At 31.5% G+C, this 17222-nt stretch overlaps 2 protein-coding genes across 4 annotated transcripts in view; both read right to left on the reverse strand.

Annotated features, from left to right (window-relative positions):
* Positions 1-252: 252 nt before the first annotated feature.
* On the reverse strand, positions 253-9042 carry LOC129907306 (lethal(2) giant larvae protein). Of its 3 annotated transcripts, XM_055983425.1 has the most exons (11): positions 8932-9042; positions 5289-6067; positions 4681-5220; positions 4113-4624; positions 3930-4054; positions 3765-3870; positions 3105-3705; positions 2653-3047; positions 1100-1208; positions 888-1042; positions 253-690 (listed from the first exon to the last, which is right to left on the reverse strand). In XM_055983425.1, the coding sequence occupies exons 1-10, from the start codon at positions 9013-9015 to the stop codon at positions 907-909; spliced, it is 3387 nt and encodes a 1128-aa protein (XP_055839400.1). In that variant the 5' UTR covers positions 9016-9042; the 3' UTR covers positions 253-690; positions 888-906. The 3 variants fall into 3 exon arrangements, with proteins under 3 accessions (XP_055839400.1, XP_055839399.1, XP_055839401.1); XM_055983424.1 differs by having other exon boundaries at positions 253-1042; XM_055983426.1 differs by lacking the exons at positions 253-690; positions 888-1042 and adding an exon at positions 2353-2388.
* Positions 8956-17222, reverse strand: part of LOC129907308 (conserved oligomeric Golgi complex subunit 3) — a 30388-nt gene continuing 22121 nt past the window's right edge. The window contains exon 10 of the mRNA XM_055983428.1: positions 8956-9062. Coding sequence (XP_055839403.1) covers positions 9048-9062 — 15 coding nt within the window. The 3' untranslated portion in view covers positions 8956-9047. The remainder of the gene's footprint in view (positions 9063-17222) is intronic.

Here is a 17222-nt window from a genome sequence, read left to right on the forward strand (position 1 = left end):
CTGCAAAAATCAAACATAAGATAATCCAGAAAATTCTTAATGCATTAAATCTTTTGACGTTAATGAATTAACAGAGTGTATCCAATCCTAGCGCTTCTTACTCTTACTCACCGACAATTGTAGGCCCCTTCAGATACTGCAAACTTATAACTGTATGAATCAAAATTTATAAAAAGAAGTAGCTTACCATGTAATTCATTTAGCAACTAAAAATGCTGTAAATATTTTTGTTATGAAAAAGAAACAACTGAGTACGGATCTACAAAAATATTTTGTATTTTTTTTATTTCAAATTTGTATAACATTTTTATTTTAAAGTAAAGAAAATATGAAATATTCGTATTAAAATACAAAGTGGAAAAAATATACGTATTTGTGTTTGTCAATTTTTAAACAATACTTTAATGTTAATCTCAAACAAATTCTGGTATAAATCAACTATTTTTAATATGACGAAATGACTTATTTCCACAAATTTTGTATGTATAAAAGTTATAAAATCCCATTTCGTATATATTTGCGTTTTGTTTTAATAAAATGCTTTGTTGTACTTTGAAATCTTAATGTTTTTGAACTTTCAAATAAATACATATTCGTTAGTGAAAATATATGCCCCTAGCCCTTCATTGGGTCAGCTTAAATTTCTTTTCGTTTAAATGTTTGCTCGTTATTCTTTTTAATACTTCGATTCTATCAGTAAATTTAATATTTTCGCCAATATAGTTTGTTAGCTTTTAATATTCATATAAAAATATCATAAACGTGTTTAAAGAATATTTTCTTAGTGATATTGTAATAAAAAATATATATATTTAGAAAAAAAAAGCTACACGTAAGATATGATGTGTAAAATGGTCAAAAATGCGTAAAATGATATTTTAAATTACCTAAATGAAATAAAATTATTTAAAACTGACTCTCTTCTCGAGTTGTAGTTTTAGTGGCGGTCATTGTATCGGATTCGCCATTTGTCTTCTCATGTGAGATGCTGGTTATGACGGATTTGATTACGACGGAACTAGTGGTTGTTTCTGTAGTATTGCTAAAAATGGGTTCAATTAGTATTATGTTAGAGGAAATTGATTAAGTAAATATTTACCTTAGAGGTGCTAAATCCATTAAGTTTGGTATATTAAAGTCTGTTATGTCCTTCATGTTAACGTTTGTAACGGTTTGACTCGTTTGCGAGCTTAAAACTGAAAGGCGACCTAAGATAAATAAAAAATAGTTGATATGCAGTAATATTGTTAAATTGTAAAAAAGATAAATTAAGTAGTGAATTTGAAAAAACAATATTAGACCGAAAGTCGCAGCAGATTTTGGGTGTGAGTAATAGCAAAAAACTACTGGTATTTTTGGAATGTTCTTTATAGTATGAGATGTCTTACAATAACGATTAATTTTTTATTTCTTAAGTAATTAAAAAATGGCTGGTACCAAGGTAGATTTTTCTTAAACACTTTTAACTATTCGTTCCTTCTTACCATAAGATGGCTTCATTTTGTTAGTGTCATAATAATTTGATAATCTGCAGAGGTCCCACTATGGCCTGCAAGAACTGCACATCTCATACATACAATTTTAAACCCAAAATCTGCTGGTCTATATTTATTTGAAGGAAATCATGGTATAAAATTATTCGGAAATATTAAATTGTTATTTCAAAACAAGCGGTTGATCTTGTCGGAAACAGTATCGCTTGAAACTTTAAAATAATAACTTAATTTATAAGAAATATAAAAGTTTAGCAAAAAAAAAAAGAAAGTGAGTCTTTTCGAGCAGCAAAAAATTTTAATTATCTTAAAGTAGTTATGTTTTGTATATAGATTCAAAATAAAAGAAAACGCCAAACAAAGATGTGCAATACTATACTTCCAATATTTTAATAAGTTGAAAAAACTCCTTTTTATTTGCGACTTTTTCGTACCTGAAAAAATAATGTTCAGTTGCTGTTACAAGGTTTGTTGGCAGTTGTCAACAACATCGACTTTGATTTAAAGTCCCCGCTAAATTAATTTGTTATTCGTTTATTGTTAAGGCAAATATGTTTTTTCTTCATTTTAGGAACGAAGTGGAATACCAAAAAAAAATTATTATTAGGTTTTTTTTTCGAGTTTTTATAGAATATGATATTATAATGCAATGTAGATTGGCCTTTCTTTTGTGACACCACTTATAATATTTTATTCTTGAAAAACGAAGCAGCAGCCCGAAAGATATAGTGACTATTAACGCTGTTTTTTATATTTAATAAAACCGTCCTTAGAACTAAGTATTAAACTTTATGAAAACTCCATTATATATTTTCCACAAAACAATGACAATGTTTAACTTAAATAATAATATTTTTACCTTTCTGCGGGATCTACTTCATTCGTGTTTCCTTTCCTATAAAAAGAAAGTGCAATTCTCTCAATACTCAATAAAAAAAAATAAAACGTATTCCAATGTAGCTTACAAAACAGTACGTATTACATTATGTTTGTCGAATATTTTTGAAATACAAAAGCTTTATGTTTAAAAGCTATGACGTTACCAAAGCAAAATTGACCTTAATTGAACACAACACAACCAAAACCGACACACATCAAAATAGCATGTAAAAATGAAATAACAATAAACACAAAGGATATAGTAAAAGATTTGACTTACCAACTGTTTCTTCAGTTGTAGTAGAACAAAGAGTAGTAGTAGTAGCGTTTAGATGATCTCGCACAGAGTCAACAGTAATGTCACCCATTGAACTTGAAATGGTCTCATTACCACGATTTGGAGAGCCTTCCATTCCGTTTGTCAGCCCATTTGAATCCAAGCTTATGTGTTCCTTATTAATGGGTTTATTTATACTCTCTGTTGAGTCTGCTTCTAAAGTGTCTTGTTCGTTAACACTATTTTCATCCACATCTCTTCCATCTAAGTGTTCAACATTTATTCGTCCGTTGGGGGTTACCACTTTTGCTGTAGCGAGACTTATCCGTTGCATCTCTGAAGACGACATCATATAGAGAGCTTCTCCGAAATTTGTAAAGCACAAAGAGGAAATTCCGCTGAAAGAAAATTCGTAAATAAAAATCTTCTACCTACGTTATTCACCCAAAGTTTACTTTATGTCTTCTCGTCTTACAGCAGCAGCATTTAACTGTCGTTTTAATTCTGGTATAGATAGTACAAGAATGTCACCCAAATTCGTTAGGCATAAAAGGCCTACTTCGTGGTAATCTCGAGTTTCGGGACCGTTTTCACCACCAGTTACATCGACATTTTCACGTTCAGCGCCACTTTCAGATTTAGTAGACTTCGTTGGGCTTCCTTGCAAATAATCCAAAGGCACTCTACACGTAAAAGAAGCGAATGCCAATCGTCTCACACGTGCTCCTTCATGTGCTGTAAGTTTATATTTTGTAATCGGTTTCAGTTGGGGAAGAGAAAACACTTTAAACTGCTCCTCTGATGCAATTAAAACTCGGTGTGGAGGTGTTTTGGGTCCATTTAGCTCCAATGGAACACCTGTATGATCAAACACCACGATTCCAACAACAGGAGCCCGGTGTTTCATTTGAATCTCCTTAGCCAATTGTGCAGAAACACGGCGTGGAGTGGAAGATTGGTCACTATTATTTTCTTGTGGGGGCGGCAAATGCAAAAGAAACACAGAAACACAGCTGGAGTTGGTGGCAGACCAAAGTGTGGCGGCTGTTGTATGGACTGTAAATTTAAAGACACTCAATTTAATGAAGCATTTGCATTCATGTTATATTTAATACCATTCGTAATGTATGTTTTTGCAAAAACTAAGCAACGAACCATAGAACCCATCCCATCGTCTGATGAACGCGCTTCTACTTGTCTTTCTACTGGACGGGCATCAAGCTATATAAACAAAATCAAATGAGAAGTGTTTTATTTTCGTTTGCTGCTAAAAACACTACCGTTGTTGCTGGCTGAGTTGGATTATTTCTTGTGGAACGTCCTTTTCTTAGTTTTCTAAACGATTCTCTTAATGATTTCTTAAACGACTTGCGCCTAGAAAGTTGTTCCCCTGCACCGGTAAGATCTAAAACAAAAATCATTTTAAGCTAATTTGATGCCTTAAAGTTAAGGACTAAAAGTACCATTTGGATTTAGGGTGCATCGATGAAACACTGGTAAAAAGTTTTTAAAGTCAAATAAAACTAAACCATGTGCAGTTCCACCAGAAACTAAGTTCCAGTCTGTTTGCAAGGCTAAACATGTAATGCTAGCTGGGGGTAAAACTTGCAGAATGCCAGTTATTTGAACTCCAGGATCACCAACGGGATCTGCATTTTCAGCCATTAAATTGGGTCGCACGTTTAATTGATCATGTCCTTTCCACACAAATCCATCACGATCGCTGACTAGGTTCATAGTCGATAATTTAAGTGGACCTTTCTCTGCGGATTCGCCCTCAAAATTTGCAATTATAATTTGACCAGCAGTTCCTCCAATTATTATTCTACCCGTCTTAGGACAGAGTGATAGTTTTTTAACAGCTAATCGAGGATCGTCGGAATATGGATCGAAAAGACCGGCTTTGCGGAATGGCGGTTCTGAATCGTCTAATGATTCCGTTGATTCACCGTGTGGGTCGTCCTGATTTTCATGGCTGAAAAAAATGAAATCGAATTAACTAGACGCTATTCAACTCATATTTTAATTTACCCAAATAAAATTGAAGTTTTCAGGTGATATATGGGGGTCATAACTACTTCTGTACAATTCCAAAATTTGACAGAACCATCCTCATGCCCAGTAAGCATTATTTCATATTCTTTGTTTTCTTCATTTTCTTCATCATCCATATCTAATGTCACTCCTCCGGTTATTGGCCATTCCATATCACTGCATCCTGCGTCCTGTTCTTGCCCTGCGTTGCAAATTTTTTCGAACACCTCCTTAGATACTTGCGAAACCAATTGGTTGCAAGTTACAGCAGAAGCATGTACAGAATGCAAATAAGGGGCTTTAATTACGGGAACCTTGGGATCCGTTAAGTCATATGCACAAAGTTCTTCCTCTAAAAGAACCACAAGAACTTTAACTGCATCAGAATTACTTTCATAGGTTACGAAAAAGTCAATAACTTTTGAAGTAAAATCAAGACATATTTTATTCTCGTTATTTACATGTATCGAAACACAATTATGATCGCCATACGCAGAGCGAGGCATGCCTCCAGAGAACACAACAACTTCATCAGATCTTTAAATAGAAAGATAATTTAAAATATTAATTATAAAAACAAATAAAAGCCCATATATTTTTCTTACCCTCTTTTCCCTCTGTATAACCGGTTTATGCTTTTACATGGATCTGGTCCGTAAGGCACATAGTTTAAATTTTTTGGAGGATCGGAACCATTGAGTTGCCAAGATGCGAATGACCCATCTGCATGGTACCAAGCGAACTCGGTTCCTTCTGCATTTATGTGCAAACCAACACTTTGACCGTGACCTGGTGCAATAAATGATCGAACTACTAGGGAAGCTTCTGTATCCCAGACCACACAAAGACCACGGTTATATGCTACTAGCAATTGGTTATAAGCATTTGGAATTTGCTTGATGCACTCAATAGCGCCTGGATTTAATTTGTAGCTCGGTGGTACCTGCTCCAAAACAACGTCATGGTAAATTGCGGGTTCTTTAACGCTGAAATCTTTTAAATCCAATTGATATATATTGCCACCTTCTGTTCCAATCCAAACAATATTTTTCGTATAAGAACAACATAAAGAGGAAACCTTTTTAAGTTTGCCATCGAAGGAAAGTGATTTGATCGCAACTAGTGTTGAACCAACAGGTTCCCATAAAATTAACTGATTAGCCGCAGTAAGTGAAAGTAAGTTCCCAGTTCCATGAACCCATTCTAAAAGTTGAACATTTAAATCTGCTGCTGAGTTCGATTGCATTGTATGGTGGCCGTAAAATTCAACTCCCGGCTGTCCAAAAACTTTAATAGCTCCATTTTGGGTGCCAATAGCCATAAGTTTACTTTTTGCATCAAACGCCAGTGCCGAAGGCTTATGAGGAAATCCATGTTGTGCCGTCTAAAAAAAATTATTTGTAATTAATTTGACTACCAACTATTAAATACATAATCAGAAATTAATAAAACGAAGGTATTTTATATGCGAACAATTTAAAAAATCTAATAACTAATAGAAGATACCTAATGAATATTTTTTTAGGAGATTTTTCGTAAGCTTTTAACCGTTCTTGCATCCCTTTCTAATAACTCACTTCATTAAACTCCTCAACATAGTAGAATTATTACTTCAATACAATAAACCCCAAAATCACTTAATTCATGGATGGAGTTCAGGGAATAACAAAATAAATAAAAATAATCGTAATTTTTCATACCTCGTTTTTTTTATAAGTCGTTTCTCTATTGTAATAGTTAGGTGTTTGCATTCTTTGAAAATATTTCAAAGCAATACTTGTTCTTCTAGGAACGCTCATCAATTTACCTTTAATCCCAATTTACTGAAAAAATTATTTTTCTTCTGCCCTAATATCCGTTTTTAAAATGCACTTCCGTGATTTTTTTTTACTCTAAAGATCAGAAATTAAGAACCAATTTGCAATTTATATCGTACTTAAAACTCGCTCTGGCTGAAAAATAATAAGTATAATTTGTACCCCTTAGGTGTTTTTCTTAAAAAGAAAAAATTTCGAAAAATTTCCACCAATCTTCTAAATTCAATTACGTAAAATAAAGGAAACAATTATTTTGCCAGTGAGCTTCATGACCAAACCCAAGATTTCAAAAATCTACCGTCGTTAAAGACGATTTCATAACATTCTATTTTTATCTTTATAGGTCTTAAACAAAAAAAAGATTAGATTGCTTATGTTGCAAAAGTCCATAATGTGTGTATTTAATTGCTTCTTCTTTCAGGTGTAATTTAACAACTGGATAAAATTAATCACAAGTAAATGGGTTTATTGTAAATATGTAAACGTTTCATGGACAAAAGAACATTTTTATCAAATAAATCCATTTAATTTCATATTTCAACCTAGTATCTAAGCCATATTTTAATAGGTCACAACATAAACATTATCAAAGTAGAGGTTTTTTATAAATAAATATAACCCAAAAAATGTTTCAATGTACCGACTACAAAAATTATCACTTTATAAATACCACGACAGCGATGTTATCGATGTGAATCACATAAGTACAGGTGTTTATGACACAGTATAGATGAACTATAACCATTTATACTCATTTTTATTCATTGGAAAGATTGCGGAACAAGCAAAAAGACGCTCAAGATAAGATAAAAATGTTCGCTTCAAAGAAATTAATAACCAATGAGTTGTATTTATCTGATATAAAAAAAATTCTATACAATTTTTGATATGAAACAAAAGTTTTTGAATGTTCTTCTTAGTCTTAAAGAGGAATCTCATTATAATCAAAAGAGATAAGTTTACAAATAGCATCAATCTGTGGAGTAATCAGAATCTAAAATGTATATTAATCTGAAGTGCAAAGCCATTTTCCATGTTTTCGTTTCACAAAACAAAACGTTTGTGGCAAAGTGACGGAATACTACACCTTTCGGAAATAAAAGATAAGATAAGGTCTTGGGCAAAAGTTTGTTTAAAAAAACAGAACCACCACAACAAAAATAATGCTTAAGTAAATACATTTAAATATAACGTGTTCATAGAAACTCTAATACTTTGTTATTAACAACAAAATTTACTTTATTATTAATTATGACGAAACAAACTTTTTTTTTTTGAATTTAAGAAAAAAAAAAACAAAAAATTAAGACAAGTTTTATGTGCCATGTAACATTTCTTATTTTAACAATCAGCAAATCAATGTTTTCTTAAGCTTATTTCTTAGGTAAATCAGCGTTGCTGTCATTACATGACTTACATTCGCATCCAATATACATTATTTAGGTAGGTTTTAGATTTTTAGTTGTATGAAATTTATTAAATTTTATGAAAAAAAAAAAAAAAAAAAAAATGGAAAACACCACCTTTAAAAGTATAAAATTATGTTGGTTTGGCTAGCTCTATTCAACACGCTCTAATTTCAAAAATGATGTCATACATTCGTCATAATTAACAAAGGTATATCTACCATTGGATTCCCATTGCGTAATTTGTCTATTCTTTAGTTTGTTCGCTTCAAAATATATATTAATAAAATCATTTGCGTGGTGTAGAACAATTATAAATCTAATCGATGGTTTCCCGAAGAAAGAAATCGCCATTTATGGTTTTGGTCTTAACGTCTTTAAGGTGTAGGTAAACTAAACACATTGTGCCGATCCTTTTTTTTTCATTTCTTTTTAAAAGGCATGTCGATGAGTGTTGCGTGATGTTCAGTATGCTTTATTGTCCACAACATGACATCTGCTTACTGATTGAATATTTTTTTTTTTGTATAAATTATTTGCATTTTAGAAATTGATTAAAGATATGGGAAAACATAATACAGACCAACTGCATTTCTACTACGTTTTGAAAGCTGGAGTTACCGTTTAAAATGATTATAAATATAGTCTCTTGTATAGTGTGAATTCGAATAGGTTATAGGGCAGTAAAATTAAAATTTTACATTTTAAGTTAAAATTACAATCAAATAATTGTATTTGAATAATAAAAGACTTTGCCTTCGAACGACCACCGGTAAGAAATAGTTGGGGATTTTGTTTGGCAAAATTAAGACGATTTTATGCTCCATTGTTTTGTTCAGCAACGTATACCTGCCTCTAACGCAATTTTGGTTCCCATCGGATAACATTTGCGTTTAGGAACTCTTTCGATAGTCCTAACAAACAGCTTTACTAAGTCTTTGATTTATATTTATTTATTTAACTTATTATTTCAAAATTATTCTCAAAATTGCAGATTCTCGTTATTTTTTTTTTTTTTTGTTTACCTTTCTGTACGCAAATAATTCCTTTTGCAGTCGCTGCCGTTCGGCAGTTGGCTGTTGTCCTTTTCCACGTATAAATTTAAGCATTTTGTAAATGCTCGATTTGTCGCCACAAAAAGTTACTGTTTAATTTTCTGAAACAATAAAAAATATATATTTAACCCTCTACTGCATGAATTAATATTAGTGGACGAAAAAATTAAAAAATGCTTTACATGGGTTCTTTGGGTTGTTTCAAAACGGTTTTCATTAAAAATTTTTTTTTAAATTAATTTGTTTAAAAAATTTGTTTATAAGCCAAATTTGGCTTCGTATGCATTAAGGGGTAAGAAATTTTACTAATTTTATTTATTCAGATTATGTAAAGAATACAATTAAAAATATCAAAAGATAAATATTTATCATTTAAAAACAAAATAATGTAAAATAAATACATTGCATTACAAAAAGTTAAGAATTAATTCAAATTTGGCTCATTTTAAGCCATGGAACCGAGAAAAGCAATTTGTTTTTTCCGTTAAATATATTTTTTTCTGGTTCACATTCTTTCCACTGTCGAAGTAAGTCTTGCTCCAGCATTTTCACCCACTCCCAGATCTTACAAAAGCTAAGAAGTAATAAAATTATTGAAAAATATTATAGGTGAGCCCCCCTTTCCCTGAAATTTGTGTGGTTATGCCGCCGGAAATGGGGTTAACATGTGAAAAATGTCTCTAAAAGCGAAGGGACTCCATTTCTGAATAAAACATAGCTTCCAAGCAAAATAACAATGTAAAGGAACAAAATTTTCCAACAAAAAAGTTTTACATATTGTGTAGATTTACAACCCCTGAATGCATACGAAGCCAAATATGGCTTCCCTACTTTTTGCCCTCCCAAGACCAGGCCAATAACTTTTTTTCAATAAAAATTGGTTCATAGCATACACAATTAGACAATCGATCCTAAATAAATTTTTAGTTCCACTTTACTTTCCAAGGAAAAGCAGTAATTAACACTTAAAGTATGAATATATTCTACACTTTCGATTTCAATGCACACGACTGATCGACTCACCTGTGATCATAAAATACACCTATATTTTGTGTCGCATACAAGAAAAAACTATATCTATGGGTTCTCAGAAACACAAAGAAGAGGATTGTATTGAATCTTTACCATTTTTTTGTTACAGAGAAGAGAAAAGTGCTTCCAAACTGACAAAACCATATTTGGCTTCGTATGCAGTAGAGGGTTAAAATTAATTTATTGCATTTTGTACAACTTTTCAGTGCGGCCAAACACTTGTCTATAAACCAAAAACTCGCTTTTCTTATATTGTTATACAAAATTCATACTTAAAAGAAATGTGTATTGAAAATCTCAATTTCTAATATCTCTTATAAAATTGAGGTAGGTATTAATATCTAGTAGGTTGGAGTCAAACTTTTGATTTTTATTGAATAATACTATCAGCTTCGAAGTGAATTTGTTAAGTTAGTACTTGCTATATACATCCATATCTAGTCAGAAGTTAACTTCATTTAGAAATTAAATTAATTTTTTTTTATTTAAAAAAAAAATAATGTGATTTTATAGGTAGGTATCTGAGTTTTGAAAAGAAGTGCTTTCAGTGGGCATACGTACGTTTTCTTTTGGACCATATTACCTAATTACTTATATTTAAAATAAGCATCTTTAAACACATTTAAAAGGTTAAACTTTTATTTTAAATCTTCCCTTTCATTTGATGTATGAGAAGGAATAAAGAAAATGGCCTTTAATAAGTTCGTTAGTACTTACGAACGACCCAGTATTTTTTTTTTTACCTTGGACAAAAAAAAGTTGACAAATATGTGACACTTTGACCACCAACTGCCTACCTACCTTCTCAGACATGAATAATTCGATAAATAATAAGATGCATAAAGCTTGGTTCAGCTATTTTAAGTTTTATATAAATGTAGCTATGTAACTTATGTAAAAGAAAACCAGTTATTCTTTTCCTAATACTAAGAGCAAAAAAAAAATATGGCATACACTGCAAACCAGGTACAATATTCTATTAAAAAATCTCTTCGTTTAATTTTATAGGTAGCGCTATAAGAAAATAAGTGGGTGGTACTCTTTAAGTAAAGTAGGTTTTTTAGACAGCAAAAGTTTAATGTCTTTTTTAATAATTTCTTGTGTCTTGAATTTTAAACGAATTATGTCACCTTTAAATGTGAATGATTCAAAGAATTGTTTCTAAACAATTAGAGTATGCGGTTGTGATGGAATTACTGCGTGAAGGATAAGAATATTCTTTTTATATAGTGTTTGGTCTGATAGAAATGAGTAATAATTATTTTCAAGCAACAGGTTGAAAAGATTAAATTTTCCAATCGAAAGCAAATAAAAAAATAAGCTACGGGTTTGAGCAAAAAAGATAACAAACTTACCAGTGCCTCCAAAGCACCTTTACAACAAGAAAACCCAAACTCTGCAGAATATTGTACTTAACAACTTTTTGAAAGCCGCACCCTTATCCAACAATATTGAAGCAATCTTTTATACGATTTCGCATACAAATACGAAGAAGACTGACAAAACGCGTCCGGCGGCGGCGACACGTCAAACAGACACAGCCTAGTTGTTTAGTTTAGTTACCTTTATTACAGGCAGGAGTTAAAAAAAAGACTTCATGAATTGCAATTTCCTGGATAAGAACACGTATCGTAATAACAGGTGTATTGTATATATTTGTATTTTCACTTCTATTGGTTTAGAAGTAACTATAAAAGTTCATAAAACCCCCAAGTTATTTCACATAAAAGTAAAAATGCCTTCACATAAGTGCAGGCTAGTCACAAAAAAAAAAGTTGAAGAAAAATTCAACATAGAATCTTTACAAGAACAATTGATAAACAATGCAATTTTATATGCGATTATACTAAGACGAAAAGGAAATTACACTTTACGTTGAAAAGTTTAATGTTAAGATATTCTGAATTAACAAAAATAAAGAACTAAATAAAACATTTGAAAAGCAATACCGACATTCCCAGCGCACAACTAACTCAACATTTTATATTCCACTGAACTGCATTTTTTATTTTGGATGACGGACTGTGGTGGAGAGTTGTTGTGTGGTTGATTTTAATTTGGAGTTGAGAGTGTAGACGGCGCTGGCACTTTGCTGCTGCTATTAAGCTGGCAACACAAATGACAACAGTCAAGTGCGATTGTAGCCAACGCGGCTTTTAAGGTGGTAGGGGCCCTATTTTGTATTACGAAACGAAAGGCAAAACAACGATACCCAGGACAACAATAGTCACGACATAGACCGATTAAATAAAACGATAATGCATGGTTGAAAATATTGCCAGATAAAAATGAAAAAAACTATTTTTTTTTTCAAGCGTACCAACTTCACGCCAATGAAAAGCTGTCAAAAAATAAGTAGACAAACAAAATCTTCAGTGGCAAAAAATTATCTTTTACTTTTCTTGTGCTATTTAATAATATTTTCTATTCAAAAACATAATAAAATTGAAGTTATGGACATAATTTGTGATTTCGACTATTTATTTTATGAATTTAAAGAAGAAAATCATCTTTCCGAGAACTTTATCCCTGCCATTGCAAATTGGCCATGAAGATTGAGATCAATTGTTTTTTTTTTTTATTGTTTTGTTGTGTTGTGGTGCTTTAATAATAATAAAAAATTTACTTCTTCGTTTTAATAATTGAGTATGTTTATATATTTGTTATTTCATTGCAATCAGTGGAAATAAAATTGGCTTCGAAGTTTGGCAAATTTTTTTTTTTTAACCAAGACAAACGAGAACGAAAGTCAAACGATAGGGAAATGACAGTCGTAAGCATTAACGAGTATCGTTGAAATCAAACGATTATCGTAACAGCTAATCGCATTTGAACGAGAACGAAGTAGTTTCAACGATAATCGTTTTACAAAATAGGGCTAAAGGATTAGATAAATTGTAGATCTAGTACTGTAATTGACCCATGATTTTCTGCTCGAGTAGATAGGATCACAACAAAAACATTACTGTTAAAAAAAGAGCCAAGTTCTCTTATATTGAAATTATGCTGGCACAAAAAGTACTGAGATGTAAAAGTGTACCAAGTTCTAAAGTTTGGGTTCAAATTCGTATCAATAAAATTTTGATTGTTCTCTTGACAATTTTTCTTAATTATCGATTTTTAAAGTTATTTCAAAAATTGCCAAGTAAACAATCAAAATTTTATTGATACGAATTTGAACCCAAACTTTAGAACTTGGTACACTTTTACATCTCAGTACTTTTTGTGCCAGCATAATTTCAATATAAGAGAACTTGGCTCTTTTTTTAACAGTAATGTTTTTGTTGTGATTTCACTACTTTTTGCAAGGTATGGCTGTAGAATATAAAATCTCTATATTTGATGAAAATTCAGTGAAAATGGGTGGTTGCCACGCCCCCTGCCTGAAATTCTCAAACTTTAAATTTTTTCCTTTGTGTAAACTACCAGCTCCACCATTCTACCAAATTTCAAGATTCTACGACAATCAGAAGTGCTCTATAATATTTGATGAAAATTCAGCGGGAATGCCGGTTGCAACGCCCCCTGGCTGAAATTCTCAAATTTAAAATTTTTTCCTTTGTATAAACTACCAGCTCTACCATTCTACCAAATTTCAAGATTCTACGACAATCAGAAGTGCTCTATAATAATTTATGAAAACTCAGCGGAAATGGGCGGTTGCCACGCCCCCTGGCTGAAATTCTCAAGTTTTAAATTTTTTCCTTTGTATGAACTACCAGCTCTACTATTCTACCAAATTTCAAGATTCTACGACAATCAGAAGTGCTCTATAATAATTTATGAAAATTCAGCGGAAATGGGCGGTTGCCACGCCCCCTGGCTGAAATTCTCAAGTTTTAAATTTTTTCCTTTGTATTAACTACCAGCTCTACTATTCTACCAAATTTCAAGATTCTACGATAATCAGAAGTGCTCTATAATATATGATGAAAATTCAGCGGAAATGGGCGGATGCCACGCCCCCTGAATTGAAAATCTCAAATTTTCGATTTTTTCCTTTGTATACACCACAAGTCCTATCACCGTGTAAAATTTCAAGTTTCTGCGATATCGGGAAGTTCTCCATAATTTTGATGATCTGTCAGTGAGTCAGTGAGTCAGTGAGTCAGTTACGGTTTTTGCGATTTTTGAAGCCCTATATCTCAGAAACTACTCATCGTAGGAGGCTGAAATTTTGTGAGGAGTTTGGTTTTTACGAGCTCAACAAATGTAGTGAGTTTGAAATTTCTAGCATCTTTGGTGTGGAAGTTAGAGGGGGGTCGAAAATGGCCTGAGTTGTTTCCTGTAAATAAGGGTGTAGTGCCAAAGTTGCTAGAGAACTTGGCTGGGCACTACCGTGCCCCTTGATGTGTAGTTGGTAGTAGTAATCAATTATAGCAAACAGGAAAAGGAAAAGAAAATAGACTGTGTTGAACACTCCTATAACGGCCAGTTGTACAAACGTGGTTCAACCTTGGTTTAGGAATTAAAGTTTCTGATTTCGGCGGTTGAGCTATGGTTAAATTTTTGTTTATGCATGAATTTAGCTATTTAAACATATATAGACATTGAACCGGAGCTAAACTTTTGCTTCACCGATGATTTCAGAAGATAAATTAAAGTTCCTGGTTTTAAAGACTTAGGGCCAGTTGTACAAATATTTAATCCGTGGTTCAGTAACTTGTATCTTCTGAAATCGGTGGTAAGGTTCCGGTTTAGCACTGGTGCATGGTCCACATATGTAAAAATAGCTACATCCATGCTTGATCCGAGGTTGACCCGCAGCTAATCCACCGAAATCGGTGGGTTAAATTTTTGATCCGAGGCTGAACCACGTTTGTACAACTGGCCCTTAGCTACATAAGCCACTTTTTAAAGTAGTATAAAAGTTGATTTATTCAAAAGAGTATACAAATTGTGTTTCAAACCAAAAACTTAGTTTTCTGTATCATCTTTAAGTTTCCCAGACTGCAAAATGACCAAGAAATTTTAAAATTTTCATTTTTGCATTTTTCTTTTTTGAGTAGTTAATGCCTTATCCGGCGTTTGTACAAAATATTTTTTTTTTCTTGACAAGAATGTCAAACGCAATAGGTAGTAATCTTATACTATGTTTCCACCTACACGGAGAAAAAATAAGGTATGAACCACCTTATTTCTGGTAAATTTAACTTTAATGTAGAGTTTAAATAGGGATGACTCCCCAATAAAATGGAATTTACCTTACTTTTCTAGTAAATTTATAGCTTATGATTAACTTTACAGTAAAGCCTTTTTTTGTATGAATTTCTAATAGAAATTACTAGAAAGTTAGGTACATATATAACCTTACTATAAGGCTGAAAATACTGATTTTTAAAGTAAATTGAACTTCCCTATATAAGGTATATAATTTAGTTACAGATTGGATCAAATAAAGTCAATTTCATTGTTATTGATGACATTTTTCTAAATAAAATTGTATGCATTTATCTTACAAAAATTAAAATAAAAAAGGTAATTTTTGTAATTATTGAAAAGCATAACACGTACTTAATCCTCAAAGCTATTTAGAAGTAAGTAACGTATGACCCTGTTATGTTTTTCAATAATTACATAAATTACCTACTTTATTATAATTTTGGTAGGGTGCAAACAAACAATTTTATTTAGGAAAATATCATCAATAAAAATGGAATTGATTTTATTTGATCCAATTTTTTTTCTAATTCTTCATGAATTAATTATATTGAATGATGTTAATGCATATGGATAGGTACTCCTATATTATTCTAACACAAGAAAAAAATTTGCTATCCGTAATTACGGAGCCAATAATAACGCATAAAATAACACAAAAAGTAATGAAAACATTTCACTTCCAAAAGAAAAACACAAATTTAAAAAGAAATTTTTACATTTTATTTCTTTATTTTAATTATTTCGCACCCGGACAAAAAAAAAATATCCAAAACAAATGGAAAACAAAATGGCAGACTTTTCAATGACAGCAATTAAGATATAGGGGACAAATTCCTAGAATTAGGTAGTATTATAACCTTATTGTAAGGTAAAACTTATTCATAGAATAGTTAAATTTGTAAAATATGTTTTACTAGAATCTTAAAGTGAAAAGAGTCATACACTTTTTTGCATGAAGGTTTATTTTACGCTACGTAAAGAAAATATTGCTACTCGTAAGGTATATACTACTTTATTTTGTTCACCATAATTGTGTTGTAAAAATTACTTTACGGAGCCAAGAAATGTTCAATACGTAAGGTAAATTTTACTTAAAATCTAGGGCTTTTTACTTTAATTTCCTTACTAGTCATATGGAGTATAAAATACTAGATTCATTTTTCTCCGTATACGCTAAATCCGAGATTTAGCTTAAATCTCGAGATATATTCTAAATCTCGGTTTGAGGGTAGCTTAAAATCTTGGTTTTAGGGTAGGTGAACCCAAATCCACCATTTAGCGAAGTAGATTTAGAATAAATCTCGAGATTTATTCTAAATCTACTTCGCTAAATCTCGGATTTAGATCAGGTGGAAACGTAGTATTAGCACCATCTATTTACTCATAATTAGGGGTATTCACGATCTGGTGCAACAGGCCTAGTAAAAATGTAAAATTTTATTTTTTTACAATCGATCGTGAACGCCCCTCTTCTTATATATAGTAAATATTGAAGCATGAATGATGTTTTTTTTTCCTCCACCGTTGCTTCTTCTTTTTTCCATTTTATATAATTTAATTCTTTGTTTTGTTCGGGTTAATTAATTTTCACTAATTATTTTACATCATTAGAAACTAAATTACGGGACATGAGTAGCGACAACCATTATAAAGGCTTAACTACATACACCACTTTTTGAAAAAGTACAAAAGTGAAAATATTTTTTTTCTGGGAATTGTTTTGTGATAAAGAGTATACAAATTATATTTTAGACTAAAAAATAAGCTTTCTGCATCATTTGTTTTAATTTTTCATCCCGAAAAACTATACAAAAATGCGTTTGAAAATTTTCACTTTTGTACTTTTTTCACTTTTTGAGCCAATGAAAAAAGACAAACTGTTTATCATGGGCGACGCAACGGTTAGCTCTGCCATCTGTCAAAAATAATTTTACTCCATTGTATTTTTATTTTGCAATAGGGTTAAGGGTATAGCAAAAGTGCAAGACCATTGTAAAATTTCAATCCATATATTTTGTTGTTGTATGTTGTAAGATTTTACACTTTTGCAATGATACTAACCCAGT

The sequence above is a fragment of the Episyrphus balteatus genome, chromosome 1 (genome assembly GCF_945859705.1).
Source record: "Episyrphus balteatus chromosome 1, idEpiBalt1.1, whole genome shotgun sequence".
NCBI classification, from domain to species: Eukaryota; Metazoa; Arthropoda; class Insecta; order Diptera; family Syrphidae; genus Episyrphus; species Episyrphus balteatus.

Excerpts from the sequence above, each read along its gene's own strand:
- LOC129907306 (XM_055983425.1), bottom strand. The coding sequence starts at position 9,015 with ATGCTTAAATTTATACGTGGAAAAGGACAACAGCCAACTGCCGAACGG. Across the intron at positions 3,871-3,929 it reads CAACTCAGCCAGCAACAACG|CTTGATGCCCGTCCAGTAGA; the intron begins GTAGTGTTTTTA and ends TTGTTTATATAG. Across the intron at positions 1,043-1,099 it reads ATGGATTTAGCACCTCTAAG|CAATACTACAGAAACAACCA; the intron begins GTAAATATTTAC and ends ACCCATTTTTAG.